At 38.2% G+C, this 13,170-nt stretch overlaps 1 protein-coding gene across 8 annotated transcripts in view; it reads right to left on the bottom strand.

Annotated features, from left to right (window-relative positions):
- The window catches only part of RALGAPB (Ral GTPase activating protein non-catalytic subunit beta), a 106,875-nt gene that overhangs the window by 69,255 nt on the left and 24,450 nt on the right, over positions 1 to 13,170 (bottom strand). For all 8 annotated transcript variants that reach the window (XM_063601124.1, XM_063601125.1, XM_063601126.1 and 5 more), the window contains exons 4-6: positions 11,935 to 12,098; positions 9,814 to 10,000; positions 235 to 366 (exon numbers count right to left, since the gene is read on the bottom strand). In XM_063601124.1, coding sequence (XP_063457194.1) covers positions 235 to 366; positions 9,814 to 10,000; positions 11,935 to 12,098 — 483 coding nt within the window. The remainder of the gene's footprint in view (positions 1 to 234; positions 367 to 9,813; positions 10,001 to 11,934; positions 12,099 to 13,170) is intronic.

The following is a 13,170-nucleotide window of genomic DNA, read 5'->3' as shown; positions in this document are numbered from 1 at the left end:
GGGAACGCGTTCCTAGAGCGTGTAAACCAAGAGCGGCTGAGGACAGCCTAACCCTGCTGGGACGGGGAGAGCAGGAGGCACAGGACAGAAATGTGCTTGTTGTCCAGCTGGATTCCATTTGATGAATGGTGCTTAGTGTCCACCTTCTGAATTCAAACAAGAGACTTACAGCATGATTCCTGCCCTAAGATACTTACTAGGTAAATGGCACATGAAATAATAAAATAACAATACCTTAACATGTGTAAAAAGCGAAACCATGTCTGTGCAACACACTCATTATCCATTTCTGGAGGGATCAGACTGGCATCTTCATCGGGAACTTTAAATGCAGGAAATGAAGGACCATATGTAAAGCGTAGCAATCTAGAAAATAAATGCACACCACTGAGTCCATTTCTTAACAGATTGAAAAATACACTCAAGCATAGAAAGAAGACAGAGAAAATGGATGAAACGTGTACCTCACATAAGTGAACAAGACATATGGAAACCCTCATTTATAAAAGAGACAAACTGAAAGAGGATTTCTAGTTTTTTTATGTTTGGGATGATGGATATGCTAATTACTCTGATCAATCACTACATATTTTTTATATATATATCAAAACATCATTATGTACTCCACAAATATGTACAACTATTATGCGTTTATTAAAAAAAAGTTTTACATTGAAAACAAATTGGAGACTTTCAAGATGATTTCTAATGGAAAGAAGCTGGGAAGAAGAGAGTATATGCTGTTGTATATATTTTATATGTAATACACGTGTTGTTACCAGCATCTTCTTTACAAGATACACGAGTTTTTGGGTAAAATAAACAAGTATACCAAAAAAAGTGTGTTTTAAATTATTTAAGATACTTATTTAAAATAATTAGTATTAAAATACTGTTACTTCCTGCTGTCCCTATCTTTTATATAGTAATTCTCTTCAGTTCAGCTTCATCATTTTTTACTTGTCCCTCTTCCAGCCCCATCCATGTGCTCTGTGGGACATTTATTCTGCTGTAAACTGATTCTTAAAGTTTTTCCTTGCATCTCTTCTCTTTCTGGTTTGACTAGCCTAATTTTTCTACTTGTGTATCAGTGATTCTGAATTATTCTTTATGACCTTTTTATAAGTTAGGTATGTTAATCATTTTTTATCATTTCTTCCCATTTTGTAGTTATAGTTTGTGTTTTTCAGCTGTCAGTGATCTTAGTTTTTAAATGTCTTTCTGTGACATTTATATGTTTATATGTAATATGTTTGACATATACACATTACATATTACTTATAAATTATAGCTATTTATATATGTAATTATACTTATATAATTATATAATCATACAATATTTAAATTTTTTAAAAGATTCATCTCACTGCAAATTTCTGCCATATAACTAAGTTATAATAGTTTTACATGAAGTTTAGAATTTATGACATACCATAAAAATAACTCAACAACTTAATTACTTAATAGTAATATTCTAAATGTATTAAAACTATTCAAAGCCCTTTAACTCAATTATTCTCTACCTAGAGATAATATAATCAGAATACATATAAAGACTATGTATAAAGCATTCATATCACCAATATTTTTAAAATAAAACAATGGGAACAACATAAATATCAAAACAGCAGGGGAAGATGGGAGGATTGCTTGAGGTCAGGAGTTCGAGGCTACAATGAGCCATGACTGCGCCACTGCACTCCACCCTGGGCAACAGAGCAAGACCATATCTCAAAAAAAAAAGAAAAACAAAAACAAAAAAACAACGCTGGCATAGTGGCTCACGCCTGCACTCCAATCCCAGCACTCTGGGAGGCCAAGTCTAGTGGATCACTTGAGTCCAGGAGCTTGAGGCCTGCCTGCCTGGGCGATATGCAAAACCTCATCTTTACAAAAAATACAAAAATTAGCTGGGCGTGGTGGCATGAACCTGTAGCTCCCAGCTGCCATGGGAGGCTGAGGTGAGAGGATTGTTTGAGCCTGGGGAGGTTGAGGCTGCTATGAGTCCTGATCATACCACTGTACTCCAGCCTGGGCAACAAAGCAAGACCCTGCCTCAAAAAAACAAAAATAACAACAATAACAAGGAAATTATTAAATGAATTATAATTCCAATTATATAATGGAAAACTACAAAACCATTAAAAATATGATCTCAACAGCTATTTAATGAGAAAAAGTTTGTGTAACTAAAGTGACAAGAATCAGACATCAAATGAAAAAAGCAGATAATATTATATAGAATAATTTCAAACTGGCATTTTTAAAAAGGGAACTAAATGGAAAAAATACATTAAAATGTTAACATGGGTTGGCTCTGAATGATAGGTATCTGCCCCTACATTTTCCAAATTTTCTATTATAAGCATGTACTGTGATTATAATCAAGATAAAAGCATTACTTAAAAACAGATTCATAATTTTTTTAAAGCAATCATCCTGCCTCAGCCTCCCAAAGTGCTGGGATTACAGGTGTGAGCCACCGCTCATGGCTAGATTCATAATATTCATGTTCTCTGTGATATACTAGAATCGACAAAATATTCCAAAGCTTCATTTTTTAGTTTAAATAATAATAAAGATCTAAACATTAACTCAGAAAAAGAGAAGTCTACCTTCTGATACATAACACTACCTATAAAGTTTTTGTTCCTGTCACCCCCTCTCTTTGCCCCCTATCAAACCTGAATGAGATCAAATCTCTAGATCTAACTACCAGTTTATAGGAAATACAGCAGGGCAGAGGAATATAGTAATTAACAATGTGGACAAATCCAAAATGTGAAACACTCTGTAAGACAACCCAGTTTCTTCAACAAAAAAATTGCAAAGAAAAATAAAGCAGAAACCTAGGCCAGGCGTGGTCACTCAGGCCTGTAATACCAGAACTTTGGGAGGCCAAGGCAGGAGGACTGCTTGAGCCCAGGAGTTCAAGGCCAGCCTGGACAACATGGAGGAACCCCATCTTGACCAAAAATATAAAAATTAGCCAAGCATGGTGGTGCACGCCTGCAGTTCCAGCTACTCAGGTGGCTGAGGCAGGAGGATCACTTGAGCCTAGGAGATTAAGGCTGCAGTAAGCTGTGATTGCACCACTGCATTCCAGCCTGGGTGACAGAGTAAGAAACCCTGTCAAAAAAAAAAAGGAAAGAAAAAAGCAGGAACCTATACAGTTGTCCTTCAGAATTATAGGGGATTGACGCAGGACACCCCTCAGATGCCAAAATCCACGGATGCTCAAGTCCCCTTACATAAAATAATTTAGTATTTGCATATAACCTACACACATCTTCCTATATACTTTAAATCGTCTCAAGATTACTTATAATACCTAATACAATGCATACACATCCCTTCATTTGCACAGATTCGATGCAGTACTCAGTAGAAGGCAAATTCAATTTTTACTCTTTGGAATTTTGTGAAATTTTTTGCCAAATATTTTTGATCTCTGACTGGCTGTATCCATGGATACAGAACCCACAGAGGGCCAATTGTACCTGGAAATTTGAACACTGACTGGCTAACCGGTATTAAAGAATTGTCAACTTTTTGGGGTGTGATAAGGGTATTATATTTTTTAAAGAACCCTTATCTATATCTAGAGTTATACGGGTATAACTTCGAGATCTTGCAGGTTCAGTTTCACACTACCCTAATAAAACAAACATTGCAAAAAGCAAGGCATGCACGTTTTTTTGGTTTCTCAATGCATATAAAAGTTATGTTTGGACTATACTGTAGTCGATTAAGTATGCAATAGGATTATATCTTTAAAAATCAATGCACATCCTTAATTTTAAAATATTAATATTTTACTGCTGAAAGATGCTAATAATTTATCTGTGCCTTCACCAAGTCATAATCCTTTCCCTTTTTAAAATTTTCCAACTTTAATTTCAGATTCAGGAGGTACATGTGCAGGTTATCTGGGTATACTGCATGATGCTGAGGCTTGGGGTACAAATGATCCCATCATCTGGACTTTTCAACACTGCTCCTCTTCCCCCACCAGCAGTCCTCAGTTTCTAATGTTGTCATCTTTATGTCCATGAGTTTTATGTCCAATGTTTAGCACCCACTTATAAGTAAGAACATGTGATACTTGGTTTTCTGTTCCTGTGTTAATTCACTTAGGATAATGGCTTCAAGCTGCATCCATGTTGCTGCAAAGGACACAATTAATTCTTTTTCATGGCTGCATAGTATTCCATGGTGCATATGTGCCACATTTTCTTTACCCAGTCTACCACTGACGGGCATCTAGGCTGATTCCATGTCTTTGCTATTGTGAATCGTGCTGCAATATATAAAAGTGCATGTGTCTTTTCGGTAGAACAATTTGTTTTCTTTTGGATATATACCCAGGAATGGGATAGCTGGGTTGAATGGTAGTCGTATTTTAAGTTCTTTGAGAAATCTCCCAACTGCTTTCCACAGTAGCTGGAACTAATTTACATTCCCACCAGCAGAGTATAAGCATTCCCTTTTCCCTGCAGTCTTGCCAGCATCAACTGTTTTTTTGACTTTTTAATAATACCCATTCTGCCTGGTGTGAGATGGTATCTCATTGTGGTTTTGATTTGCATTTGTTTGATGATTAGTAATGTGGAGCATTTTTTCATATGTTTCTTGGCCACTTATATGTCTTCTTTTGATAAGTGTCTGTTCATGTCTTTTGCCTGTTTTTTAACGGGGTTGTTTTTTGCTTGTTCAATTGTTTTAAGTTCCTTACAGATTCTGGATATTAGATCTCTGTCAGATGTATAATTTGTGAATATTTTCTCCCATTCTGTAGGTTTTCCGTTTACTCTGTTGATAGTTTCGTTTACTGTGCAGAAACTCTTTAGTTTAATTAGGTACCACTTGTCGATTGTTTTTGTTGCAATTACTTTTGAGGACTGAGTCATAAATTCCTTCCCAAGGCAAATGCCCATAATAGTGTTTCCTAGGTTTTCTTCTAGTATTCTTATAGCTTGAGGTATTACATTTAAATCTTTAATCCATCTTGAGTTAATTTTTGTATATGGTGAAAGGTAGGAGTCTAGTTTCATTCTTCCGCATATGGTTAGCCAGTTATCCCTGCACTATTTATTGAATAGAGAGTCCTTTCCCCATTGCTTGTTTTTATTGACTCTGTCAAAAATCAGATGGCTGTAGTTATGCAGCTTTACTTCTGGGTTCTCTATTCTGTTCCATTAGTTTATATATCTGTTTTTGTACCAGTACCATGCTGTTTTGGTGACTGTAGCCCTCTAGTATAGTTTCAAGGTGGGTAATGTGATGCCTCCAGCTTTGTTCTTTTTGCTTAGGATTTGCTTTGGCTATTAGAGCTCTTTTTTGGTTGCAATATGAATTTTAGAATAGGTTTTTTCCTAGTTATGTGAAAAAATGGCACCGGTAGTTTGACAGGAATAGTGTTGAATCTGTAGATTGCTATGGGCAGTATGGCCATTTTAATGATTTTGATTCTTCTAATCCATGAACATGGAATGTTTTTCCATTTGTTTGCGTCATCTAGAGTCATCTTTTCACTGGTGGAGGGTATTGCCTCATTGATGGCTGCAGACTGATCAGGAAGGTGACTGCTGAAGGTTGGGGTGGCTGTGGCAGTTTTTAAAAATAAGACAACAATGAGGTGTGCCACATGGACTGACTCTTCTTTTCACAAAAAATTTATCTGTGGCATGCAATGCCATTTCATAGCATTTTACCCATAGTAGAACTTCTTTCAAAATTGGAGTCAATCCTCTCAAACTCTGCCATTACTTTACCAATTAAGCTTATGTAATATTCTAAATACTTTGCTGTCATTTCAACAACGTTCATGGCATCTATACCAGGAGTAGATTCCACCTCAGGAAACTCTTTGCTCATCCATAAGACTCCTCACCATTAGTTTTATCATGACATTGCAGCAATTAGTCATCTCTTTGGGCTATACTTCTAATTTGTAGTTCTCTTGCTACTTCTCCACCTCATCTGCAGTGACTTCTTCCACTGAAGCTTTGAACCCCTCAGAGTCATTCATTAGGGTTGGAATCAACTTCTTCCAAACTCCTGTTAATGTTGATATGGTAGCTATAACCTTACAGAATGTACAGTTGACCCCTGAACAATAGGGACTAGAGGTGCTGGCCCCTCATACAGTTGAAAAATCTAGGTATAATGTTTGACTCCCTCAAAACTTAACTACTAATAGCCTACTTCTAATCAGAAGCCTTACCAATAACAAATAATTAACACATATTTTGTATGTGTATTATATATGGTATTCTTACAATAAAGAAAGCTAAATAAAATGTTATTAAGAAAATCATAAGGAAAATCAGATGCAGCAGCACACCCATAGTCCCAGACACTTGAAGGCTTGAAGCAGAAGATATTGTGTTGGTACAAAAGTAATTAAAATACGGCAAAAGCCGCAATTACTTTTGCACCAATCTAAACAGCTTGCGCCCAGGAGGTGTGAATAGCCATTATACTCTAGCCTGGGCAACACAGCAAGACCCCCTCTTTAAAAAAAAAATCATAAAAAAGGGCCAGGCGCAGTGGCTCATGCCTGTAATCCCAGCACTTTGGAAGGCAGAGGTGGGGCGGTTCACATGAGGCCTGGAGTTAGAGACCAGCTTGGCCAACGTGGAGAATCCCTGACTCTACTAAAAATACTAAAAAATTAGCTGGGCATGGTGGCTCACGCCTGTAATCCCAGCTACTGGGGAGGCTGAGGCACGAGAATCACTTGAGCATGGGAGGCAGAGGCAGCAGTGAGGCAGAGGTTGCAGTGAGCTGAGATCGCACCACTGCACTCCAGACTAGGTGACAAAGTGAGACTCTGCCTCAAACAAAAAAAAATCACATAAAAGAGAAAACACATTTACATTTACAGCACTGTACTGTGTTTATTGATACCATAAGTTTATGTCATCTGTTTACAAAGTCAATTGTCTGCCTGAACTGGCAGGTGACCACAGCTGCAGACCTCAAACAACAGAACGTATCAAGCAATTCAACTTTTTCTTGTAATGTCATGAGTTTTCTCTGCTTCTTGGGAGCACTTCCAGCACCATTGGTGGCACTTCCTATGGGTCCCATGGTATTACTTATTCCAGGCTTACAGTATTGTAAATTAAATATGACGAAAAATAAATGAAAACTGAGACATCACTTTTTACCGAGATACACTATTTACTGAAGAGATTAACTACTCAAGCAGAGATGATTAGTGTCACATGGAGTTTTCAGTGAATATTCACAACACTTGAGCTCACTGCAATAGCAACAGGAAGTGGCTACAAAATTATTACAGTAGTACAGTATGTACCACAGTTAATTTTATGCAATTATGATTTAATACTGCAGCTTTTGTTTACATTTCTTTACCTATTGTTTACATTACTGCAAATGGTATCATGTATATAGTCTATAAGCATTTGTATGCATAAGTTTTAATAAATTTTAATTTAGTATAATACATTTGTGTATATTTTATGGTAGTAAATGATACAAGACTAGCATGTACATATATTTTATGCCTATGACATACCTAATTTTTTCTTAATTTTTTCAATATTTCTAGGATACACGGTTCATTTGCACATTTTTTCAAATTGTCTCAAATTTCAAAAAAAATTTTCCACTATTTTTAATTGAGAAAAATCTACATGTAAGTGGACCCACACAGTTCAAATACATGTTGTTCAATGGTCAGCTGTATTTCTTAAGTAAGATTTGAAAGTCAGGCCGGGCACAGTGGCTCATGCCTGTAATCCAAGCACTTTGGGAGGCTGAGATGGGTGGATTGTTTTGAGACTAGGAGTTGGAGACCAGACTGGCCAACATGGTGAAACCCCCACCTCTACTAAAAATACAAAAACTAGCAGGACATGTTGGCACACCTCTGTAATCCCAGTTATTCGGGAGGCTAAGGAACAAGAATCACTTGAACCTGGGAGGCGGGTTCTACAGGCGCAAGCCACCACACCTGGCTATTTTTTGTAGAGATGGGGTTTTGCCAAGTTGCCCAGGGTGGTCTCAAACTCCTGAGCTCAACTAATCTGCCCACCTAGTACTCCCAAAGTGCTGGGATTACAGGTGTGAGCCACTGCACACAGCCAGAATAAATTTAACATCATTCTTAGTATATGGGCTGCCAAGGCAAGCGCAAATTTAACATTATTCTTAAGGGCCCTAGGATATTCCAAATGGTAAATGAGCACTGGCTTCAGCTTGCCAGGCACTGACTTCTCCTCTCTAGCTACAGAAGTCCTAGATGGTGTCTTCTTCCAATACAAGACTGTTTAATGCACACTGAAAATCTGTTGTTTAGTGAGGCCACCTTCGTCAATGATCTTAGCTAGATCATCTGGATCACTTGCTGCAGCTTCTCCAACACACTTGCTGCTTCAGCTTGCACTTTCACGTTATAGACATGGCTTCTTTCCTTAAACCTCATGAACCAACCTCGGCCTCTTCCTAAGCTTTCTTCTACAGCTTCCTCACCTCTCGCAGCCTTCATAGAACTGAAGACAGTTAGGCCTTGCTCTGGATCACGCTTTGGCTTAAGAAAATGTTGTGACTGGTTTGATCTCCTATCTAGCCCACTCAAACTTTCTCCATATCATAAATAAGCCTGTTTTGCTTTCTTATCATTCCTGTGTTCAGTGGTGTAGCATGTTTAATTTCCTTCAAGAACTTTACCTTTGCATTCACACCTTGGCTAACCATTTGGTGCAAGAGGCCTAGCTTTCAGCCTGTTTTGGCTTTCAACACACCTTCCTAATTAAACTTAATCATTTCTAGCTTTTGATTTAAAGTGAGAGACATCCAACTATTCCTTTCACTCGAACACTTTGAGGCCATTATAGAGTTACTAATTGGCCTAATTTCAGTATCATTGTGTCTCAAGAGTGGGAAAGAGACGGGAAACAGCTGGTCAGTGGAGCTGTCAGAACACAAACAACATTGATCAATTAAGTTCACCATTTTATATAGGTGTAGTACGTGGCACTCTAAAACAATTACAATGGTAATATTAAAGATCACTGATCACAGGTCACCATAACAGTAAAAGTTTGAAATACGCAAGATTTACCAACATATGACAGAGGCACAAAGTGAGCATATGCTGTTGGAAAAATGGCACCCGACACACTCGCTTGATGCAGGGTTGCCACAACCCTTCGATTTGGAAAAAAAAAAAAAACATGGTATCCGTGAAGCTCAATACAGTCAAGTGCAATAAAACAAGGTATGCTTGCATATTAAAATCAGGATTGAAATGAAAAAATAAGTCTGAAAAAAATGAACCTAAGAGTGTACTTATAAAACAGCGATGGTATTAAATATAAATGGCAAAAAGGTAAAATTATTATTATAAAAAAACTGCCTACTTTGGTTATAAAGTAGCATGTATAATATGGTCCCATTCCTGTAAAATTATATATAAATATACATGATAGGATTTCAGGAGAACTTTTCTATTATACCTTTCTATGGTTTGTTTCTTTAAAATAATGATTAGGCATATTTTAATGATCATGCATATTTTAATGATCAAAATAAGAGTGGAATTTTTTTGTGGGGGAAGTAGGGTATAAAATTTATCTGTTTCTCAAGAATACTTGATTATTCTGAAATGTTTTAAACAGGCACTAGCCAAACTGTTATATCTATATTTAAAAAGTGGCTCAATTCTGTATCTAAAGTACAGTAATAACAGACCCAGCCTTTGTTATAATGTATTCCATGAATGCCAGAAAGCTGCCTAAGGTCAGACAGGTGAAGGAAGGCAGGGCAATGACAATAACCTACCTGGAAGTGAGTGCACAAATGACCTTGCTCCACTGCTCCACCACTGCTGGGTGATGCCTCCAGTTAGCCACCATCTCCTTGGCTGTTTTCCAATAAGGAGGTGTTGGGAAGCACCGAGTACAAGCTAGTAACCACACCTCAAAGAGAACACCAATCAACTTCTCTGCTAGATTCTCAGCAATGCCACCTTACCAATGAAAAGAAAACATATCTTTGGCAAACTTATTTTTAAAGCAGAATCTTTAAGACACTGATTTGGGAGAACTGGTCAAAAAATTAAAATAAGTGCAATATTAAGTTTTGACTTTCAAATAATCATTTAATAGTAAAAATGAGAAGCAATTCTTAGGAGTTCCTATACCCAAAATCACAGACACATCAAAAAATTTTTACTTTGAAAGATTTCAAGTTGCCCTGTTCAGTTCTTAATGAAGGCCTTAATCCTCCAGCAAGGGGGACAGAGGGACACAGGGGAGAAGGAAAAGGATGACTGCCTATGATGACTGACTACTATGAGTCAGTTTCTATGCCAAATAGTTCATACAAATGACCTCATATAATCCTCACATTAATTCTGCAGGGTAGGTATCTGTAATACCTAATACCAACTGCTAATTATATCCATTTTGAAGATGAGAAAACTTAGATTCAGAAAGTTTAAGTAACTTCTCCGACTTCATGCAGCCAGTAAGTGAAGGAATCACAACAAACACCCATGTCTTTTTACCTCCAAACTTTGCCATACAATGCTCCAAGTATTTGAAAGCCACCCTTCAAGGGAGAGAGACAGAGAGACAAATAATGGAGCAAAAGGACTGGTGTTGGGAAGGACAGAGCCTTAACCATGAAAATGGGGCTGTTCCCCTGTTCTAAGCCCTGGAACCAGGTGGAAAAACAGCAGTGGTCTTTACACCGCATAGCTCCAGAAGGCAAAGTTGGGACTCACAGGAAAAGTTGTAAGAATGTGTGTTTCAAATGAGCAAAACCAAAGTTTCAACAACAAAGAGCCCAAGAGGGGGATGAATTGTCTGCCTCATGCTGTTGAGACCCCTGGCATGGGGAGTAAGTAGCAGAGAGGTGATGAATCAATGACTGTCCAGCCATTGTCAGTACCAGACAGAGTATTACTATCATTGCATCCCTTCCCACACTGAAATTCCATGCTTCCTTTTAGATATTTCCCTGAATACTGCATCTGTGTGAGAACACAAGCACACTCACATGTGTTAGTCAACAGAGTACACCAATGAATAAGCAACAAGAGAACTTGGAACTAGATGATCAACTTATAGTTTATATACACTGTGCTATATACAAAGCAGGGATTCTGAAATACACTGTAAAGTCTTATAAAACTGGAGGCATTTAATGGCTAGCTAATGAATAGCAAACTGGCACACTTCCAAATAGAACAGTTAAAAGACTTTGGAGGTTTCATTTGCTGAGTAAAGTATCTTCTGTCACTACCAAGTTTTCAGACTCTACTTTGATAACTACTTTGTAATATATTATCTATAGGCTCTAATTTAATTGGTTAGTTGTTTCTTTTCTTTCTTTTTTTTTTTTTTGAGACAGAGTCTTGCTCTTGTCGCCCAGGCTGGAGAGCAGTGGCACGATCTTGGCTCACTACAACCTCCACCTCCCAGGTTCAAGCAATTCTCCTGCCTCAGCCTCCTGGGTAGCTGGAATTATAGGTGTGTGCCACCACGCCTGGCTAATTTTTCTACTTTTAGAAGAGATGGGGTTTCGCCATGTTGGCCAGGCTGGTCTTGAACTCCTGACCTCAGGTGATACACCTGCCTTGGCCTCCCAAAGTGCTGGAATTATAGCCACTGCGCCTGGCCTATCCTATTAAACAAGCTACTGCTCCCATCACTATCAAACATGCATAATTCACTGAGTCCCTCCCTACATTAGCAAAATCATTACTGAAGGTAAAATAACTTCATCAGGGCTAAAGTTATATTGTGCCTGAGGGTTTCCATTCTAAGAACTGTTAACCTTTGTTTGTAAACCATCATGCCAAAATTTAAATCCCCAATGAGTCTACCGCTCACTGAGTTTAAAGATGAACTGTATTTGGAGCTCAGAAATAAATTAGAAAAAAAAAAATAAACAAACCTTGAACAGTTGGTGGGGCCAGAAGTATGTCGTTAATCTGCAGAAGAAACAACAGTAAGACTTCCCAAGTTTCTCGGGCCATGAGAGATGACTCACGGGCCAGTTTCTGAATGGCTCTCAGGACCTGTAAGCATAGTCGAATCTGACTGGAACCCTGTTCCTGTCTGAAGAAGACAGACAGATATCACTGACAAGCCTGGAGGAGAGACAGCAACAGCTTCAGGACAGGTGACTTATGGATGTAGCAAGCAGTGGTCCAATGAAGCTCCCTAATATTATCAGCAGAGAGGGCTAGGCATACCGTCTTCAGTTTAAAGCTACTTCTTACTCGTCGTAAAGTTAAGCACTCTGGGATCTAAACCTACCACTCCTATGAGAACTCGAAAGCTTCTGGGAGGAAGGCGGGAATACTAGAACATAAACTTCACTTCTGGATTTTCTATGTCTAACATGTGCCTAACACATAATAGCAGACACTCAATAGGTTTTTGTTGAATGAACAAGTAAATACCCACCGCCACCCTTGCTGCTCACATTGAAGCAGAATGGCCTTGGTATTCTTTTTTAATTTTTTTAAACACATATTTGCAAGAATTCTGCATGTGATTTTACAGTGCTCATAGTCCCTCTGAAGCTAAGGTCTGTTAGAGAAGGGCCTACAGGCCAGAAGGAATAGCCTAATAGGTCCCCAAAATTAATGAGGTATGCAGGCATTGCTTCAGAAATAAATACCTGCTACTGCTGCTCTAATTTTAGAAAAAGACACTTAGCCAAAGATGGAGGCTCCAAGTTTCCCAGGATACCCTGGAACAACAGTTTTAAAACTCACTGCAGGACCATTTTCTCCAAGGGAAATCTTATAAAGAAGAATGATCTATAAAACAGATCAAAGCATTTTGGCTAGGACTGAAGATGAAGATAGAGGTCCAGGTCCCAGCCCTTACCCTCACTTTCCAAAGTAGACCACTGAGAATTTTGAGAATAGTAGGAAACCCATTGTATTAGCAAGTGGTAAGCTGGCCTCCAGATCTCTTATGGGAAACCCAAGAGAAGTATCTAATATTACTGAAAAAAGTCTTGAGGCCAAGTTTCTACATATTGTCATTTGTCACAAAGAACTGATAGAAACATACCTGAATCAGACTGGGGAGTTTCCTCAAGAAATTCCAGAAAATGAAGTGAGTTCCCTTAGAACTGTCAACCCAACCTTAGAAGAGAGATTCTCAGATTCTGGGC

The sequence above is a fragment of the Pan paniscus genome, chromosome 21 (assembly GCF_029289425.2).
Source record: "Pan paniscus chromosome 21, NHGRI_mPanPan1-v2.0_pri, whole genome shotgun sequence".
Classification (NCBI taxonomy): Eukaryota; Metazoa; Chordata; class Mammalia; order Primates; family Hominidae; genus Pan; species Pan paniscus.
The sequence above is the reverse complement of the archived record's forward strand: the minus strand, read 5'-3'. Positions and strand labels throughout refer to the sequence as shown.